At 37.7% G+C, this 22,543-nt stretch overlaps 1 protein-coding gene across 5 annotated transcripts in view; it reads left to right on the top strand.

Moving 5' to 3' along the window:
* abr (ABR activator of RhoGEF and GTPase) overlaps positions 1-22,543 on the top strand; it is a 320,646-nt gene that overhangs the window by 192,735 nt on the left and 105,368 nt on the right. For all 5 annotated transcript variants that reach the window (XM_077231905.1, XM_077231903.1, XM_077231907.1 and 2 more), the window contains 4 exons: positions 1,831-1,953; positions 2,131-2,206; positions 3,266-3,370; positions 8,625-8,699. In XM_077231905.1, the coding sequence (XP_077088020.1) occupies positions 1,831-1,953; positions 2,131-2,206; positions 3,266-3,370; positions 8,625-8,699 (379 nt within the window). The remainder of the gene's footprint in view (positions 1-1,830; positions 1,954-2,130; positions 2,207-3,265; positions 3,371-8,624; positions 8,700-22,543) is intronic.

The following is a 22,543-nucleotide window of genomic DNA, read 5'->3' as shown; positions in this document are numbered from 1 at the left end:
GTTTGACCTGAAACGGGCGCTGTGCAGACCTATTGGTGAATGAAATCATAGTACAGCGAGAGCGATTCAAAAGGATACAGAGCTGTTTGCTCTCTAATCGCCATACGATCTGCGCAGCGCTGCTTCATGTCAAACACACCTAGGACTTGCTGCATCTTGTAAAATTTTTATGCAGTTGTAATTGCAGTGTAAATGCATTTCTTGGCATGTTTTGCGTTTAGAGCGTGTAACAAGACCAGAAATCGTTCAATTGACTCAAATATGTATTGTATCAAAATCTAATATGTATTGTCCACAAGTTTTATTAACTAAATCATGAACAGATCTAACTGATCTAAACAAACACATACACACAATCACACATACATGGGTAAAATGGTAAGTGACAGAATGAAATCGGAAACGTGAGGCTTTAATTTAACCATGAATAGAACCATCATCTTATTATTTTCAAAGCCTTGTTAAAAGGGTTCACAGCTTATTACTAAACCTCTGTTTAGTCAGTTATTTGTACAATTCTTGCATTGGCTTTGCAGTTGAAGCAGTTTCGTAAAGTTCCTTTTCGTAAAAAAAAAAAAGCCAATGGCGATTCACCCATTTTACCTCTCTTTTAAATCGTTAATTCAAAAGTGAAAGTAAAATGTGCATTTTACTTTCGCTTTAGAATTAGTGCCAATTTAGGTGTGGCAATTACTTGAATGGTGGGTTCATTATTATTCGTAATGAAAAACACAACAAAAAAACGGTGAAACAGTGAAAAACTTGGTTAAATAGGCGCCTAATAAAATTTCACCTTGAAACCAAATGTGAAACCCAAAAGGGATGTAACTGGTAACATTAGCGACACCGACTCACAGCAAGCCTACTGTGAAGTTTGCTTTAAAGTTCCACAGAGGTCACACCTTTGGAGTTTTTGCTTGGGAGATCCAGCGGTGTATTTTACTGTAGGCATGGGGTACTTTTTATCCCGGTTTACCCCAAACCCATCTGGTGGGTTTGCTGCCAAAAAGCTCTTTTTTTGTTATTGTTTCATCTGACCATAGAATCTGCTGCCTTTTGAAGTTCCAGTCGTGTCTGACAAACGAATATTCTGGAATTTGCTTTTGGATGAGCGAGAATTAATTTTCTTGAAACGCTCCCAAACAACATGTGGTGATGTGGAGGTTGTTGTTTTTTTTTGTTGTTTTTTTACTTTCTGACCCCAAGACTCAAGTAATCTCTGCAATTCTCCATCTGTTATCCTTGGAGAGTCTTTGGCCACTCAAACTTTCCCCCTCGCTGAGCATTAGGACAATTTAGACACACGTCCTCTCAATCAGGGTTTCCGCAGGGCATTAAAAAGCATTAAAATACATTAAATGGATTTTGTGAAAATTAAGACCTTAAATGGCATTAAACAGCATTAAATTTGAATCCTACAGGCATTAAAAATTTAGATCGTTTTGAAGAAAAATGTATATGATCAATTTATTTTAATAGTCTTAATAATTAATAATTTTATCTTTTTTATTTCCTGTTGCAAAATATGTACGTTAGTGTGATAAACACTCAGAACCAGCAAAATTGCTGTTAGGTGCGGAGGTGACGTGGGTATTTTATACAGATATATATTATAAATATATAAACTAATATAAACCTATAAAAATGTTTACCCCCCCCCCCCCCCCCCCTTCAATTCTTTTACATTTTAATTTTTTAGATTTTTTAAACAATCCAGATTTATATTTAAAGCCATCTTTGACCTTATTCACCAGGGGTGCCAATAATTCTGACCACAACTGTAAGTGCATGTTTAATGTACGAATACCAGATTGATTTGTGTGTGAACAGAAAGCACAGAAAGGTCAAAGTCGTAATGTGGATCGTCTAAGGAAGAAGATGAATGAGCAGGAGTCGTGTCTGCTGTTACACTCCCCCACCATCCCATTCCGCATCCACAACAAACACGGCAAGGTACCGCTTCGCACAGTCATCTGATTTACAACACTGTTATTTGTGAAAAGATATCTTTTTAACACTTGTTTCACATGACGCATACATGTTTTCTGTTTGAATGTTATGCTTCTGTTATTTGTAGCTTTCCAATAGGGGGAGCCATTGTTATTGTATTCACTGTCTTTCTCTCTCCAGAGCTACCTGTTCCTGCTGTCCTCAGATTATGAGAGGTCAGAATGGAGGGAAAGCATTCAGAAACTGACGAAGAAAGGTAAGAAAACGTGTTATTTTAAAATATCATTATTATTCTCCCTTACAATATCAAATCATCATTACAAAATTACACAATCCATAATTTCTGTATTAGCCTCGCTGTCACTCCAGTAATGCTCTCTAAGGTTTGAAAATATTTAAAACTAATAGCTCCACTATAGGGCCTTAGCAAATTTATCAAGAAGGCAGCAAGATGATTTATTTATAATTATTTACAATAGGTTATAATAAAAATGTATAACTTAAAATTAGATGCACTGGTGAGCTCTCACTTACTATGAGTTTATTTCCACCTGGTTATTTCTGCCTTTTCTGTGTTCACAAAGCTGTTTACTTTTTGGATAATTAATCTTTTTTTTTTATTATTGTATTTTTTATAATATTTTTTTTAACACCAGAAAGACCAGGTGCATATAGTAATCTCTTTTCTGTTTTTTTTTTTTTTTTAATTTTTTTTTTTTTTACAAAACATATATTGCATTTTATGTTTAAAATTTTTACCAAAAATCAATCATTTTTGTATTTGTCATCCAAGATGGAAGTGGGCTTTAAATAATGTGTTGGACATTTGGGGGATTTGGAGTCATAATGGTTCTTGAAAATTATCCTAAAAATGTCCTACCTTTCTGTCGACATCATGAACGTTCATCAATGCATGTGTATCATATTTTTATTTTTAATTATTTATATATTATTATTATTTATATGTTTAGTTTTCATTTTAATTTTGTTTTAGAAATGTTATGTGCTTGTCATTTTTTTCTCTCCATTTTTTATATTATTATTTAAATCTAATTTATTTTTTATTTTAGTTTTAGTTCCGTTTTACTTTATTTCCATTTAGTAATTTTAGTGCTTTAACTGTATAGCTCTTAACTTTAGAGCTCACTGTGTGTGTGTGTGTGTGTGTGTGTGTGTGTGTGTGTGTGTGTGTGTGTGTGTGTGTGTGTGTGTGTGTGTGTGTGTGTGTGTGTGTGTGTGTGTGTGTGTGTGTGTGTGTGTGTGTGTGTGTGTGTGTGTGTGTGTGTGTGTGTGTGTGTGTGTGTGTGTGTTTTAGACCTGCAGGCATGTGTGTTGAGTTCGGTAGAGCTGCAAGTGTTAACCGGCTCCTGTTTCAAACTCAGAACTGTCCACAACATTCCCGTCACCAGCACCAAAGATGGTAAGTGACACATATTTTCACGTTTTCTTTTCTCTGCTATCTGATATAGTTACTTCTAGAGGGGTCAAATGTAAATGCTGTCTGAATCTGGGGAGACTAGGGTAAAATATGTCAGTGAAATCAATTTCAGTTTATATCAGATGTCCAGAAATACATTTAGTTTAGTTAGTATTAGTTTTTCATACTTCTCATTTGTCTTTGACTTGAGGAGAACTTCAGTACAAAGCTTATTCTCCATTCCAGTGTTTCTTTCCCTTTTGTTTCCAGTTAAATGCCTTCAGCTCCTCATCCCAATAGTTTTTATTTATACTCACTACCCCAGTTTCTTCATTCCTCTCTTTCTCTTTCCATCACAGTGCAAAAGTCCAAATGGGATTTTCAGAAATCTAGGTTACAGTCTGGTTCTACTCGTCTGATAACCTGTGCAATGTAGAGGCTGCTACATTGGCAGGGCAGGGGATAGTTTCTGAACTTGGTTGTTTGTATTTATGTGGACTTTTTTTCGATTTGGATGACATTAAAGCCATCTGTCCAGCATCTCCTACATATAACCCCAGTTAGCAGAGCTGGAGTTAGTCACTATCAAAAGGACATATGCTGTACACGAACTCCAAACCTCTCTTTTTGTATTATTAGTGGTTGGAAGTAGATTTAAACATAATGCATTTAGCCATGAAATGCATTAAACCTCTTCTAAAACCTGCTTATCCCATGATACAATTACTGTAACGCAAAACCTCACGTCAAATTTATTTATATAGCTCTTTTCAGAATACACATTGTTTCAAAGCAGCTTAATAGAAATTCATGTTGTTCATTTTCATAATATATTAATATCAGGCATTTGAGATTTGCTATATATTATATATTGCCTTATTTGAGTGTATTGTCTGTATGCGAATCATATATCCAACTTTATATAGAGAGCTGTATTACAATACAGTTTACATTTTTGTGATATAAACAATCATGCACCCAAGATTTGATAAATATATATAGTATATATTGCTTAATGTGAGAATACTGTATAATATATCGCTTGGTGAAAATTAAGGGATAATGTACATCCAGCCGGTTGTTATTGCAGAATAAACCCCAACAGGGTGATCAGGGCTATCAGGTCTTGCGTCACACTGAAGGGATTTATTTTATTCTGCGATAACAACTGGCTGGATGTACATTATCCCACTTATTACACGGCTACTTGCCACATACTGTAAGTTAATAATTTGACACGGAGTATTGACTTTTATTCAATTTTATTTTATTAGGGCTTTTTAATGCAAAGCTTCCGCGAAGAAAGCAGTTGCTAGCAAGCGGCTAGTTCAAACTAGATGGAGATTTAAGGTATATGGCACAGTCATACCCCTTATTTCATGATATTTCACCTCCTAAATTATTATGTGGATGAGAGATATTGATTTGAGATTAAACTTTTTTTAAATCTTACCTGTTTGTTATTTTATAATCCATTACAGTAAACAAAACAATTGTTGGAAAATGGCAGCAGCTGCATTCGCATGAAACAAGAGAGTGAGTCCATACCTGGATGACATAATATTTATTTATTTATTATTTATTTATTTTTATCAATACTCTGACCATACATAAAATATTGATTTGAGAGGAGAATGAATATATATATATATATATATATATATATATTTAACTTAAAGAACATCTACAGAAGCACAAACCACTGTGGATTTAAAGCAAAAATGAATGTGTTTACTGTATGCGTGACACAGAAAGACCCCCTCTGATCATTCCCTGAACCCCACAACATCCCTCCTGCTACAAAATTTAAGATGCTGGGAATAAGGTGAAATGATGAGCATCTGGTAAAGGAATGCAAGCCCTGCCACATACATACCCCCATGAACCCCATATACACTCGCAAATACTCTCTTTCCTCTGGATACCAGTAGTTTGAGCTGACAAATCAGAACTATAAGAAGTATTTGTCTTCATTATGAAAGGAACGGTGACACTGGGAGCTCTTAAAAGGAGAGAACAGTAATTAAATGATGGCCGGCTGCTGAAGGAGGAGGTAGGAAAGGAAACAGAAAAAGTCCTAGTTATTGCTTTGATCCTCAGAAAAGGACTGGTTAAATGTGGGTTCATGAAATGCTATGGTTTTGGGATGCTTGTTGTGAATTTAAATTAATTTAGGATGTGAGGTACAAACACTAAAATGAATTATGAGGCTTTCAAGATCTCTTTATGTTGGAATGTTTTTAAACAATTGTTGATTTTTATTCCAGGTTTGGCAAAATTCTGAATTTTAGAATTTACTCTTAAGCCATGAGTTCAATTTGAACTGAATTGGCTACAACACTCAGGAAGTTGAATTGTAATTAAAGGAAGTGGAATTGATTGCATAAAAGTTCAGTAGCGAATACATTATAGGCAAAAGCCTAAAACTTTCAAACTTTGAGCAATAGTTTAAGCTATAAAAATTGGTCTTGACAAACTTTTCTTTTATTGTCTTCAATTTTCTAAAAATTTCAGTTCATTTTAATTTCATTAAATAATTTAATAAATATTATGATTAGAATTGCATTTCTACATCCTTTTTACTCTATTACCTATATTAAATTTCAGATTCAAGAATTGACTTGTAATTTAAAACTAAATTTAAATTCAGAAATTAAAAGTAAAATTCAAGAAACCAAGTGGTGCCCAACTATGTTTTACTGTAAAGGCCACTTCACATTGCACAGACAGACAGCAACCAACACAGATGACATTTTTCAGGCATGCAAATGCTGATCGAACATGTTCAATCTGTGAAAACAAGCATCGACTAACACAAACAGATGGTAACACACTAATCTGACAAAACCAGACGCATTATCTGTTGTGAGCGGACAAATGGGTGGCCGGATCGCAGTAAGGTTTTTCTGTTAGAACGGTGTCGTGTAAGCGGCCCCTAAGTTAATAACTAATGATCGTTGCGATGGAAGTGAATCGATCAAAACTAACTTTAGCTGGACAATAACTTTATTCTAGAGCTGCTGTAAAGCCAAAACAATCTCTGTTACTTTAATTTCCAATTATCACTGTAAAGCTGCTTTGAAACAATCTATATTGTTATAATCACTATATAAATGAAGGTGACTTGACTTATTTAGTCTGGCTTTTATGGAACATTGCATCTTTACACTCAAGCTTAGAGCAGCCTTAACTTGGCTGTGTAACGGCCATTGCACACCGCAAGCTTGAGCATCAGCTTCACGTCAGCATGACTAAATTGTCACTACAGCTGCAGACGCACCAGAGTATTCACACTGGAAGAGTTTGTACAGCATCACAGAAGCGGCTCCAAGGCTACACATAAGCGAGTATTTCTTTACAAAGACAACTATAAATTTGTTTTTAGAAGTTGGTCTTAGACTTGATGGTCTTGAAAGTTTGTTAAGATGGGGATGTGTACAACATTCGCATGTAAATGGTAAACAACACAAACAACCAAGAAAACAGCCCAGATCTTGTCGTTTCAGTCATATTTTGATATTACAAGACAGCAAACTCTGCGGATTAAAACAAACAAACAAAAAATGCACACTCGGGTTTGATTTGGGTAGTGCTTGCCTATATACCTGTCTGTGTATTACATAAACAAAAAGAAAGTTTATATATCATATTTTCTGGCTAGTTTACTTTAGTTTTTTTTTTATAATACACCATTCTTTCATCCAAACTAAATAATTAAAAACAAGTTAAAATGGGTACATCTTCTGTAAATATTTTTGAGTCTTCATTTGCTTTTCTGACATACTTGCTTTTAAAACACTTTTTGTGTAAAATCATATTTATTTTGTCCATCAAAAGTGTGGACAAAATAAATTTCACTATTTCTAATTTCATGCTCAATTTCTAATGCAGTGCATCAAATATAGACTCGGTGCCAAAACCCCATCTTCACTGCTTCCCAATTCTGACTGCTCCTGCTTGGTGCTCACTCGCTGCTCCTGCTTCTATTGTGAATGCACTCATTAATTAACATGCACGGCACGCCGAAAGAAATGTGTGCCCCTCACGCGTGGGGCTGTAAATATACCTAAAGAAACATTGATCAACAACATAGAGCACATCAAATATGGTAAATGTGAAGTTCAAACATTCTTGCTTAACATGAAAGAGCAAAACTCAATGGTTCCTAACTTTCTTTACACGCTGGAAAGTTGACTCATCTTTAAAGGTAGATGAGGGGTTTGTGTAGGAAAGGTGTTTCAAAACAGCATTTTTTTTGTTTTTTGCAATGATGTAGTGGTGCTATTGGAGCAGAGATGATTTGACTTTTTCTTTAAGGTGAGTCTGAGTTTAATCAAACCGAATGATGAGATTACATTTGATTCTTACTTTTGGACTGGATTATGATCGCATATCCACAAACACCATCAGGTCCATGATTGTTAGTTCACTTTCTGCTAAATAAACGTAGAGAAAGAGAGACTGCAACTTGAGCACTGCCACCCACTGCTTCTAATATTGATACAATAAGCCTGTGTGTGTGTGTGTGTGTGTGTGTGTGTGTGTGTGTGTGTGTGTGTGTGTGTGTGTGTGTGTGTGTGTGTGTGTGTGTGTGTGTGTGTGTGTGTGTGTGTGTGTGTGTGTGTGTGTGTGAGAGAGAGAGAAAAATTCGGTCAAGGCCACCCTGAAGTGATGACTGGTTCAGTGATCCTGGAGACCCCTCACGTGTAGCAGGATTCCTCTCAGAACATGAGCCTTTAAGTCTATAAGAATCCTCACATTTTCTGGGGCTTATCATAAATATTGTTTTCATTAATCATGTTTTATGATTAATTGACTTGACTTGATCTGATCTATATGTAATAGATATTGCAACTAGTGCATGACATCAAAATTATAAAAGCACTGCCCTAAGAAACTTTTAGTCCGTCATATTTCTAGTCAATCTGACTTTGCATTACTGACTACCTGATATTTACTATTACCAGTCCAGCAGAGAAATGGATCACACAGACAGGAGATATACTATTAGAATAGAACTGTTAAAATTACAACAGACATAAACTCAGTCACCAGCTGCTCACATTCTTACTGATGAGCACAGAGAGGGAAACAGAGATTACTAGACACTAGTGCTTTGGAATACACCAGGTGTCGTCTTTCCTTTTGAGAGCTGTTGTTCAAAGATGACTAAAGCAAGGAGTTGCACACTTCATAAATTCACTCATTTCCCTCTCAGACACACATACACTTACTGAGTGTTTCTTGTTTCTTCCAGATGAAGAATCTCCTGGTCTGTATGGCTTCCTGCATGTGATCGTCCATAAAGCCATGGGCTTGAAAGAATCTGCCAGTAAGTTAAAGTGTTTTGTGCATTTTACGTGCCTTTAGCAGACTGTTTGTTTTGCTTTTTTTCTGTTGTGTTGTTTGGTAGAATGTAAGACTAGAACAAACATTTATCCTGCATAATAAATCAATAATGTGAATTTCAGTTTCTTAGAAAAAAAAAGTATAAAAAACCTACCTTTTGATGTTTTAAAAGAAAATACCGTAGTTAATTTTAATAATAGTTAATTTGAATAATAATAAAATAAGAGTATAGGTAACAGCTGTATAAATCAGCTTTTCCCACACTTAGTAGTTTTTTTTATTATGCCGAGAACAAGTAATTAGCTTCATATGTTGGGATGAAAGAGTAAGAGTATTACTGAGAAACATTTTTTTCATGTGTTCGCATGAGATGAACATGCCATCATTTAGCTGTAAACACTATTGCATATAACTGTAATAATAATAATAATAATTAGTTACATTTATATAGCACTTTTGGGGTACTCAAAGCGCTTTAAATAGAAGGGGGAATCTCCTCAACCACCACCAATGTGCAGCATCCACCTGGATGATGCGATGGCAGCCATTTTGCTCCAGAACGCCCACCACACACCAGCTTATTGGTGGAGAGGAGACAGAGTGATGAAGCCAATTAGTAGTATATATGGGGATGATTAGAAGGCCATGATGGAGAGAGGCCAATGGACATATTTGGCCTGGATGCCGGGGTTACACCCCTACTCTTTTTCGAAAGACATCCATGGATTTTTAATAACCACAGAGAGTCAGGACCTCGGTTTAACATCTCATCCGAAGGACGGTGCTTTTTGACAGTTTGGTGTCTCCGTCACTATACTGGAGCATTAGGACCTACACAGACCACAGGGTGAGCACCCCCCTGCTGGCCTCACTAACACGTGTTCCAGCAGCAACCTACTTTTCCCAGGGAGTCTCCCACCCAGTTACTGACCAGGCTCAACCCTGCTTAGCTTCAGAACAAAACAAATCAAAAAGAACAAAACTGAATTAGATTGATATAAATTGGAGGAAGTTTGTCATCTGACCAATCTATCTGAAGGATTTGTGAGATATCGTTAACTTGTAGATCCTCTTATTGTATTATCAACACAAGGTAGATGTGTAACAAGTGTAATAAAAGGGTTTTATTAACAAAATGATAGACACGAGTAACTAACAACTACTGAATGGATAAAGTGCAAAACAAAGATTGATAAATGTAGGTGACTGAGTCGGATGTTACTATGGCAGTTACAAGTTATCTTATGAAAAGACAAACTGTAGTTCCTCTGGAAGTAATAAGTTATTACTTGCTATTCTGAATTCAACAAATAAATCAAGAGATTATTTGTTATCTGACATCAGCTATGCAAAATCTAATGCAAATTATATAATCGTATATACTGAGAATTAGTGTTGGGTATCATTTCAATTTTAGCGATTTCAATTCTGGTTCCGATTCTGCTTATCAAATCCGGTTCTTTTCGATTCTTGTTTGCAATTGCAATTATTTCTTGTAGAGAAAAAAAAGGGGCAAATACTTGAAGAATGAATATTTCTACCTTTTATTCTTGCCAATTTTAAGCAGTAACCAATAAAATGGCTAAAGTGAAAGGAGTCTCTTCAAATAAAGACAGAGTTTTGAGAGAGCATATTCACAACTCCATAGAGTTGGAACCTGGAACCAGAACCACTCAGAACCTTTTTAAACTCTCCTGAGAAGGAGGTATTAGCAAATTGGTGGCTTTCAGATTCAGCTTTTGATTGGCTAATGCTGTCAGAGGTGGCCACCGTATTGGCCCCTCTTTGGCATGAGGTTAATTTGCATAGCTTAAAGTTAACATTTAGAACAATGTCTTTACGGTTTTTCCTATGCATAATTCACTGTCAAAACCAATTCCAGATTATCCTAGACATTGTGCTGAAAACATAAAGAACAAACATCATTGGGTAATATTGAACTTTTACCCATACATTGATGTATACCTTAATGGGTAAGTTTGTATATTTTGCATGTACACAAACAACACTCACTGAGTGCCTGAGCTGTGCATACAAGTGAGGCACACTATATCTAGCTGGTAACCTCCCACACACTAACTTTGGCTCCGTCCCCACCAGAGAGGTCACATCAGTAGTTTCTTCATTGTTATTAATTCAGTTGTCGTTCGCAATGCTTCATGGATTGTAGTTCTTTTCCCTCATTACAGCTGTTAAGTACATGGTCTTGTACCTTTGTCTTTTTGTCAGATTTTCGAAGACCTTTTTGCTTTAAATCAAAGATTCTAATGTTGTGATTCACCTTGTAGCTGGCTGGTTTGGTTCTTTCCGTATACGACTTTAAGACTCTTTTTTTAAGAACACAGTTTCATGTTGATTGTAAATCAAGCAGACAAAGCCCTCTGCAAAAGATGAAATAAGTACACTGTGGGAGTTGATTCTTGCACATGGAAACTCCTCTGTTACTTCTTAGCATAGATGAAAGTGGCAGAGATGAATCTGGATCTGAAAACTCTCCAATCTCAAATCCAGTCGGCTCCGTCACACAGGACAAATTACAAAATTTATTGAGTGTAAAACAAACATTACTCATAACATAGGTCAGCACTGTGGTCACCATGGCTGCCAGGCCATAATTGGATCATTTTTCCTGTGGGGGTTTCACTCATGAATATTTGCATATATATTTACACATTATGTCGCTTTGCTTTATGAGGTCAGGGCTTGAATGAAAGCGGGTCTATGTAAAGTATACTAATGTGAATTTGCATAATGGACACATATGGCCAGCAGATTCTGTAGTTCAGCTCAGATAACAATCAGACATCTGTTTTAAAGCCCCAATGATTCACATAATGTACTTCCTCAAGACTGATTCAAAAGAGCCATTGTGTTAGACTGTTTTGAAGTGTTTGGATGCTTGCTTCATTTTTTTGTCATGGAGTTGGTGGTGTTGTGGTCATCCTGAATATGACAGTGAGAGCAAATGTGTTTTTCAGAAGGATGTGCAGGTGTTTGAATATCTTTTTATACCAGGATGTACTTTCTCAGTCTCAGCCTCTGATTGAATCCTCCTTTTGGAGTCTTATTAAAGGCCGTCATCCACTCTGACAGGAAACAGCCAAATCCTCGCTCTGGGCCATTAATGCGAACTGGGTCATTGACATTGGCCTCCTGATACAAAGAGTTTTAGGGGGTAAATACTGACCCAGAATACCAATCACAATTTTAAGTAACACTTAGAGTAAATTAATTATATTTGCCTTTCTGCAAGTTTCCAACCTCTATTTCTTTTGTTTTCATGGTATCTCCATCTTATCATTTGCACATATTATTAGTAAACTGGATGCTGAAAATACAGCTTTACCATCACAAGATGGAGACACACAGGAGTGCAGCAGCTTCTAAAGCTCCCTGTTTAACGTTTGTTTCTCATAGAAAATGTGTGGAAGCAAGTGTATGAGCTATATTAGTAAGAGCGTGAATGATGTTACTGCTACAATAATAATTACTATCCATCCGAATCAGAAACCTTGGATGAATCCTGAGGTTACAAATCCTTTGAGAGCCCGGGATTCTGCATTCAGGTCTGGTGATACAGCAGCGCTCAGAGCAGCAAGAAGGAAATTGACTGCAAGTATTAACCTGAGATTCACAATTAATTTTCTTCCCAAGACCTACCCCATAGTTTCTCCTGATATAAGTATGGTCACAGTTGTCTTTTTAATATATATATATATATATATACATATATATATATATATATATATATATATATATATATATATATATATATATACATATACAAATATATTTATATATATATATATATATATATATATATACAGGGAACAGATGACACTGGTGGGCCCTGCTGACGTTCACACGAGTCTCTGTACATGAACATGTTATTATGAAGCAAACAACGTGGAAATGGGCACAATATGTGACTGTTCACATCTCTCTGTTTAGATCAGTGTGCTCAATAATGTGCCTTTTTGTCTTTTGTATCTTAGGACTATGTTGTGCTGTAAATAAATCCAAAAGTCATTCTAAAAGCTCTCCTCATTCTTTGTTCAAAGTTCCCTCACAGCCCCACCTGTGACCAATTTTACATGGTCAAAAACAGCTTTGTTTTCAGCACGCCATTTCAGTGCATATGCCTTTAAATGATAATGATCTTTGCCCACTCAGCCCCTCTGTTCTGTGGGGCGTTTTGACACAATGCACATGGAGTGTTGCCTTGACAACAGTTGAGGGTATATTTTGCAACAAGAATGGCAGCGGAAGTCTCTGAGGACACATCTTTGCAACCGTATCAATTTGAACAGGAGTCGGACCCAGAACAAGATGACGCCCCGAAGAAGTTCGACAATTAAGGCTCGAACAGGACGTTTCTGAATGGTTTGTTAACGTAATGTCACTTTGATCTATTTTTGTAACTTATGTTCTGGCAGGGTAACTTAGAGTAGTGAGATACAGACGCTATGTGTTTACTGATGTATAGGTTAGTTCTTTGACAGACTGATGTTGAAAAACTTTTTTTTGGTAAATGTAACCTAGGCTTGTCAGTGATGCGTAACGTTATCTCAGGGGGTGGTGATTGCGCAGTGGATAAGACACATGCCTTTGGTGTGAGAGACCCGGGTTCGAATCCACTGCGAGACAGCAATGTGTCCCTGAGCAAGACACTTAACCCCTAGTTGCTCCAGAGGCGTGCGACCTCTGAAATATTGCAATTGTAAGTCGCTTTGGATAAAAGCGTCAGCTAAATGAATAAATGTAAATGTAAATCTCAGTGTTAGCAAAGTCCTTTTATATAAATAGTCGCTGGTGTTAGGTACAACCGTCAGTGCTGAAATATTAACCATAACGCGTTGTTCATTATAAACGTGGGATTATGAATTATATTGAGAACATCGTAACGTTACATAGAAAACATGCCGTAATATACCCTGAGTGTAAACATTAGCCACATTCATCGTGAAGTGTGCAAGCGATTTGCAAAGATTAATATTTAAGGTTAATAAAACGTGCACTCACTTCTTCTAGAGGCGCAGCAGGAACACGAATAGTTGGTACCGATTCTGTTTTCAGGACCAGCTTCTTAGCAAAACCAGATCTAACACTGACCCTCGTTTAGAAAGCAGTCTGGTGAGAAATGATTAGCGCAAACATAAAAGCATTTACGTTGATAGTTGGGATATTCCCTTCAAAAATAAAACTCAGCCACTGCGTCTTCAGCGGTTCGAATTTAGGAACATTAAAATGACTGCTGTGTTGCTTATTACACCCAAGAACAGAACACCACAACCGCTTAGACGCCATTCTGCTCCAGTGTAGAATGGCGGACTATGATGACAGCTCGCTCAGGGCGGGTCTGTGTTGAAACCATAGAAACGCTGCTGTCAATTAACAATCGTGGGAGGGGGCGTCTGTTTTATTGACATCACAAAACGAACGGCTCAATTTGAGGCAGGGGAAAACATAAGGAGATTAAAACAAAAACACTGGATGGATTTTTATCATTATATGATGGTTGTGTACAGGCACTGCCAACACACATTTCAGTACAATCAACTTGTAAAAGTGCATGTACCATTATATGACCCCTTTAACAACATTAAACTGAATAGAAAGTTTAATTGCAATTAAACGTTTGTTGCACTAGAGCACCTAGAATCAAAGCAGTGTGAACTCACAGAGCTGCTCCCCATCTTGAGTTTGTTAAAAGAGCCAAGACTGCATATGCTGCAAAGATACAGGGTCATTTTTCTACCAACAACCCCCGGAGCATCAAGGCCATCACTGACTATGACAGCAGGGACACTGAATGCCCTCGGGATCCATCCCTTCCAGATACTCCCAATAACTTTTATGCTCTTTTTGAAGCCCTTAATACTTCCCCTAGCACCAGACTTGCATTCTCATAGGATTTGCTGCTTCCTAGTGTAACCATAGTGGATGTCAGGAGGTCCCTACTGAAAGTCAAACCCTGCAAGGAAGCTGGCCCAGACAGCATTCACGGCCGGGTTCTGAAAGACTGTGCACTACAGCTATCTGAGTTACTAACTGACATATTCAACATCTCACTCTTTCAAGCCGAGGTACCTTCATGATTTAAATCTGCGACCATTATCCCTGTTTCAAAGATTTCAACAGTTTTGTGCCTAAATGACTACCGCCCAGTAGCACTAACTCCGATAGTCATGAAGTGCTTTGAGAACATGGAACACATTAAAAAAGGAATCGACTTTGTCCCCCACCAGTATGCATATGGGGGGAACAGATATGGCCCTCACCCTCCTGGAAAATTGGGACTCTTATGTGAGACTGCTTTTTCTTGATTTTAGCTCTGCTTTTAACACAAAGTGTACCACAAACACTGGGGCACAAGTTGAGGCACTCGGTTTGAGTCCAGCATTATTCAACTGGGTATTGGTCGTCTTTACAAATAGGAGACAGACTGTTAGAATCCACAGTATCACTTCCTCTCCCATTAACCTCAACACTGGCTCTCCCCAGGGATGTGTATTGAGTCCCCTGCTTTCCCCTAGCACCAGACTTGCATTCTCATAGGATTTGCTGCTTCCTAGTGTAACCATAGTGGATGTCAGGAGGTCACTCTCTGCTGACCTTGGCTCAGCTACTTTTCAAGCAACCACATTGTGAAATTTGCAGATGATGTAGCAGTGGACTATGACCTAACTTGGCATACTAATGCTATGAGTAAAATAAATGCGGCCAATCAACGGTTGTACTTCGTTGAGGAGGCTCAAGCGGGCTGGTCTGGGCATTACAGTCCTTACATTCTTCTATATGTGTAGGTGGAGAGTATCATCACATCACAATTGAGGATATTTAAAATACTAGATGCAGGGACAGGGTGGCCAGTATTATCAAGGACTTTTCCCACACTGCCTATATGGACTGTTTGCCCCGCTTCCCTTAGGAAAAAGGTTGGGCTCCAAATTCTTGTTCATCTACTTTGCGTGCAACAACATAGGTACTTGGATGTGCATACAATAGCATGCAATACTATTTGATTATGTATGTTCTTATTTATTACTAATTATTGCACTAATTATTGTCTTATTTTTGCATTGTTTATTCTAGTTTTTTTATTGCTTATTATGCTATTTATTGATGACGCTGCATAAACATACACCTTAGATTCTAATGTTTTTATTGGTTAATGTTTCATCTTGGGTTTTGACCGGGACCTTAGTAACTTAGTTTCATTCCTTCATGTAACCGTGTATGGAATGACAGTAAAAATCCTTGAATCCTTGAATAAATTAATTTTTAAAATATATTTAAATAAAAAAACTGTTTTTTAAAAACGTTAAAAATATTTCACATCATAACTGTTTGTACTGTATTTTTGATCAAATAAATGCAGCCTTGCTGAGTATAATAGACTTTGAACAACAAACTTTTGAACCGTAGAGAACAATAAAAATCAGAACATTTATAATATAGTAAAAATAATTAACATTAATGTAACAAGAACTGCAAGCAGTTATACGGGGCCAAGCAAGGAACGCAACTTTCTCGTCTTATCTGCCTTCCCTCCCTGCACGCCTTGCCTTGTCTATCTGCCTGCATGCCTTGACTTGCCTTAACTACCCAGATGCAGAAGTTCCATAGTTCAAGTCAAAATCAACTCAAAATGAAGAATTTGTATATACGTAAATGCACCCCATGTTAAATTTATTAAGTACGGATGAGATCATTTTTAGAAAGACACTGTGCCAAACAGGATTGCAACCCACAACCTAAAAGTTTCGGGGCACATGGAATTTCAGATTGCGCCACTCAGTTGACAATGATTCTGCAGGCTGCCAATGAGAGCTTTCACTGTGAGAATGAGCACACAAAAGCATTACTTAGCATGTTAACCAGATTAGATTGCTAAACTAACTAGCATTGAGGACACAAACACAGACAGGGTCAAATTTGGAGAGATATTTCTCAGGAACGGTAGCGAGTATCAAAAATCCGTTCAGTCATTTCTGTGTGGCTCGGTCCAAAGATCATCTGAGCTGATTTTGGACAAGATTGAGCAAAATTTGTGGTAGGAGTAGCGAAAAAATTTTTTTCATTTGCTACCCATTTGCTATATGTTGGACAGTCACATTGTTGAAAAATAACAAATGATATATCAAATATGATAGATCAAATTTTGAACAAGGTTTTCCAAAGTTATAACCGTTTTTGCAAAAATAAAAACGTACATCTCTGGAACACTAGGTGGCGTTGTGTTCAAACGTCTCAGGTAACTTCAGGACATGCGGTCGATGATCCAAACCAAATTTTGTGAAGATATGTCAAATTGTTTAAAAGTTATTGCAATTTATGTCAAATTTCAAAATGGTGGACATGTGGGTCGTCCAATCCTGACAGAATCAGTATCCACGGATTCGGCATGACACAGAGAATCCATAGACACCAAGATTCTGATAAATTGTTCAAAAGTTATCAGCAAAAATAGCAATTTTTTAGATGAGCCAATTTCTGCTATTCCCAAATTTGTCATGGACCGATGGTTCCGATGAAGCCCAGCAATTTTATTTTCGATTGATCAAAGTTTGACCGAGATGCAGCCTCTGAACTAATTTTGTGTGGACCTCGTTCAAAGACGAATAAAAAAAAGTCTATTTTGTCATGTCCAAAGGTCATCTGACACATTTTTTGTAAGAATTGGAGACAATTTGAAGGAGTTACAAAAAAAACTGTACTCTTAAAAAAAATGGTCACTACTGTAATGGGCGGAGACTTAATATAATATGTTGAATGGGATCAGCATGAAGAGCAGAATCGGGTGAACTCATTTTTAATAATAATAATAAGAAGAAAAATAACGGATACAATATCCTAAATATAACCGCATAACTCTATCCCTACATATCCCTCTATAAAGCTTCCTAATCTGTAGAAAAGAAACTAATCTGCAAGTATACAGTGTGTGTGAATGGACCAGCTGCCATATGGCCCTCATCACCAGCTCATTTCATCTTGGAACATCAGCCAGATGATGCGGTTCCTCCCCCAGATTACGGCACTTCCCATTTACTATTGTGTGGGGCAACCATGAACACTTGGATAATATTTAAAACCCTGAACAGTTACACTCTTTGTATAATACAGAACCTTCAGTGGTTATTGTCTTTCTTCATATGCACCAAAGTGCCAAACCTCTTAGTTTTATTACTCTGAGATTATTTATTCATCACTTTTTTATCTAATGGAACCTTTCAATTACAACCTCTTGAAGAAGCTTCTCATTGAGCTTTTTGCTATACACAAACCTCACATGGCGAGTCAAAAGCATGGCAGAAGGAATGATGGTGCACTATATCAGAACCCTTTTAAAATCACTGCACGGAAGTGCCCCTCTCATTGAGGTTTGATGTGGTCACCGTCTCCAAACCTGAGCACCTTCCCTACCAATCGTTTCCATTTTTTTTATCCTGATTAATGTTTCTTGGATATTTATGTTTTTATAAATAGTATTTACTGTTCTCTGAAAACTAGGTTTCTGTGCCTAGTGCTACTAAAAACTAAAGCCTCATCTGACCATGATGAGAGATATAGCTGCCCTTATTTAATGTTTTTAGTATTGAGAGCGAGGGCAGTGGGCTGCAGGAAATGGGCCATTCGTGGAGTAAAGGATGGTTCTGATAAAGGTCTTTTTTTTTAATGGATTTTCATTTACACATAAAATCAAAGCTGAGAAAAATATAACAGCAATAAATAATATAAGAAATAATTATGAAATTACATAAACATGTACTTAAATATCTACGTAAGTGGGTCTAAAAGCCCTCTAAAGTTCAGCTAATTGTTTAATATAAATGTTAACTATAATACAAGGGTCTTTAACTGGAGTTCTGCAGTGGTACTCTAGGGGGTCTGCCAATTAATGTTTGATCACAAATAATATTTTGTTAAAAAATTAAAACATGGGTTAAAACTATAAGCACTCTGAAACGAAAGCAAGAGCACCCTCAGGTGATACTGTGATAATATAATATTTTTGGCGAAACGGATTTGGCAAACACTCCATTGTGTTTTTGAGTTTGCGCTCTTTCCAGCTTTCAAAGCCAAGTAGAATTAAAGGTGCAGTGTGTGATTTTTAGTGGCATCGAGTGGTGAGGTTACGAATTGCAACCAACAAAAGTTACGGTGGCTGACAAGAAAACATGTCATCGTCTGAGACAGCAGAGAGTAACCAGTTCAGCAATGAGGTTTCTTTATTCTTTAAGGATAAATTAAGAAATGATGTTTACTTAATTATTCAGTAAAACTATATGTTATTGCGAATATTATTGTTACTTGTTCATCATTGTGTCAGTGTTTTATTCGCTGAACTAAGCTTGCTTCCTTGCACGAAGAGCAACATAGTAACGAAACGCGTTTGTCTGTTTAGGGCAGGGGCAGGCAAGTTCGGTCCTAGAGAGCCACTGTCCTGCAGAATTTAGTTCCAACCCTAATCAAACACACCCGAACAAGCTAATCAATGTCTTCAGGATTACTAAGGCTATAGGCAGATGAGGATTTATTTCAGTGTTGGAGCCAAACTCTGCAGGACAGTGGCTCTCTAGGACCGAACTTGCCTACCCCTGCCCTAACCAGACAAACACGTTTCGTTTGTCAGTTTATGGCTAGCAATATTGTAATGTTATGTTTAAGGACATTATGGAATTAAGATAATGTCTGTAGGCTACTATGTTACGATTGTAGGCTACTGTACAATTAAATACAACCGGGGGGTCCGTTAACTGAATGAATTGAGAATATCACCTGAAAATCCGATAACATCAGCGATTTTCATTCAAGCAGCGGTTTTCTGTAAATGAATGTAAAATAAATGTATATTGCAGCACAGGTTGAAGTCAGTACATTAACGACGATTTGAGACAAATAAATGTAAATTTAATATTAAACTATGTAAATCGCGCTCTGTGGCACGGCAGGATTTTGAACAAGGTCCTATAGCCGTAGCTGGGCGCTGCCGGTGTGTGTAAGTTACACTCATAAAGAATAATATGTTCGAATTTTAAAAGACTTGGCACTACGCGGCGCTGCGCTTCTCGTCCGGTGTGCGACCCCTTTTAGGAAATGGACAGCCGCCGACACGAACGCACACACCCATTTACTTGATAATAAAGCCGTAAAGTAGACTATCTTTCAACTCAGGACCATAGCTCAGGACAGCGGCACTTCTCACAAATACAGACAGGATTGGAGATCAAAAGTTTAACTGACACGTAACCGCGATCAGAGGCGTTTTCATCCGAAAAACGCTGTGATTGGTGGATATGATATGGAGCAGGCAACTGACAGCGACATAACCAATCACAATGTGACAGACGCTTCACATAGCACCAACTGCAATGTAGCCTACTGGCAGTCTGGCACACACGTGGGTGATCGGTATTTTCCATGGGTGCTCGAGCCCCGGAGCACCAACGGTATCGGCGCCTATGATTCTAAGGTAATACAAATATAACGGTTCATTAAGTATACACCACTGAAAACTTCTTTTTCAAGGTAGTAATGAAATGCGCTCTGTAGCGCTGTTTGTTCGTCGTCGGCTACGGTAGAAACATGACGACACAATTTGTCGACCTCCATAGAAGGGGGTGCCCGCGGTTATGGAGATATAAATGTCTCATTCTAAGGTAATAAAAACATAATGGGTCATTATGCAAGGTCTTTATACACCACTGAAAACATAGTTATAGATCTTATATTGCATTTCTGTCAATAGATCCTCAGAAATATTACACAATGCACCTTTAACCATTGAATAAAAGTATTGTTTTTCATGCTGCTAAGAGGACCGATGGCCAATTACATGCTGCAAAGTTTTGGTAATGACATCTACACATAAATGTAGGATTCACTCTCGAAATTGCAATTAACAGTGATACTTGCACGGGACAAAAAATATGGTATGTCAAAATAGACGCGCAATGTAGGCTAAATGCAGACTAATAGATTGCTAGAAAAATATTCTTATTAATATATTTTTTAAATTCTATTCTAATTATTTGTAAAAGTAATGGCTTAAATGTCTCGCTGTACATTGATATTGCTATATCAGCACATTACTAGAAAACCCTCACTCGTTTCACATACTCATTGATTCCATCTCACAGCAAAGTTAAAATGTTAAGGTTTAGTAAACCTTAAGCTAAAGTTCATGTAATTGTTAAATTGCCCATCTGACTAGTAAAATTAAAATGTGAATTTTTAATAAACTAGCAACTAAAGTTCAGGTAAATGTTTGATTGTCCATCTGATTAATTAAAAATGTATGACTCTGCAAAACAACTGCAAACAACTAATGAATTGTGATTTCACAACATGTTATTTTATTTATTATGATGCATAAATCTAAATTTTAACAATGAAAAGTAATATACAGAGATGCATGTGCAACAACAATAATGTGCATAGTTCTGATCTACTGTCTTAACACAATATAGCTTATTCTTATGGAATTACCACTGATGACATTGAATGGTGAATGCACTGCACCTTTATTCTGTGCCAATAGCTGGTGTGTTTGCATGCTCATACAGTTTCATTATAAAGAAACACACCCACTCGACATTTATCAACGTACACATTACACACCAGACTATCAAATTACCAGTGGCCTAATTAACTACATACTCTTGTTTAAGCAATACTCACAATCCCCACGGTGTGTTTTGAAGCTGACTGCCTCTGTCTGACACCATGTCCATGCTAATTGAACATCACCTCATTTCTCTCCTGTCTCAACATTACACCCCACGCATTGCAGAGATCAGAGGTCAAGGCGTGCCTTAATCCATCAAGCTGTCAGTGGACCACACACTATAGTGATGTGATAAAGTTCAAATACTATTAGAGATGCGTGTGTGCGTAGGTATTTCGCACTGAAGGAATGTTTACATAGTTCCTATAACTATTGGCAGAAATATGCACTTTTTGGTGTGTTTTGGTGTTACACCGAAGGAACTGGGAACGATTTTAGTTATAGGAATGCCTTTTGGGGGGGACTAAATTAGCTCCTACTTCAGAATAGGGGCTAACCCAGCACAATAGCTGGTGACATATGTGTTACTTGATTGGCCGAATCCATGCCAAAACACAGACACCCCCCATTTTTAAAAAGCCTTGTAAACCCACAGTTCTCTTACGAGAGTATCTCTCGTACTGCGATACATCTTACGCTATGGGGAAAACCTCTTTTCCACGAGATATTGAAGGCAAAAATTATCCTTAATTTGGATTAATGTAAAGCGCTGTGCAGCAGCATGCAGACATAGGCAAGACGGCTTGCGCGCCTATAGGCTGCCCTGCGGCAACAGCAGCAGCCTATCGAGAGAGGCCCTTTGTGACGTGACACCCAATGGGGGGCGCTTCGCGCCCATTTCGTCACGTCCCGCCAGAATAGGCGTGGCCTTGGCCTATAAATGCGCTCGACAGGCTGATACAAAATGATTTTCATCTCTTCAGCGAAGCACTACTGCATCGCTGGATCCGGAGTGAGAAGCCATGCCGTCTGATAGTAAGCCTTCTGCGGGACGAGCCTGAAGCCGCTGGCCCTCACCTCGCCGCCTTCAGCCGCCATACCTGCTACGCTTTCCGGCGTTAATATCTTTTTTCACTGCTAAGAGTGTGTGTTCGCCGCTGCGACTCACACTCTCTCTCTGTCTCTGTATTGTAAAAGAGCTAGCGTCTTTTTAAAGATGCAAAGATCCTGCGGCTCGTGCCGAGCCACACTCAGCGACGGGGACCGTCATTTCATCTGCGTTTCCTGCCTGGGTGAGGATCATGCGGCTCTCG

Source organism: Siphateles boraxobius, unplaced genomic scaffold (genome assembly GCF_051911475.1).
Source record: "Siphateles boraxobius isolate OS27281-9 unplaced genomic scaffold, OSU_SipBor_1 16, whole genome shotgun sequence".
Taxonomy (NCBI): Eukaryota; Metazoa; Chordata; class Actinopteri; order Cypriniformes; family Leuciscidae; genus Siphateles; species Siphateles boraxobius.
Note: the sequence above shows the minus strand (reverse complement) of the source record. Positions and strands in the feature narration are given on the sequence as shown.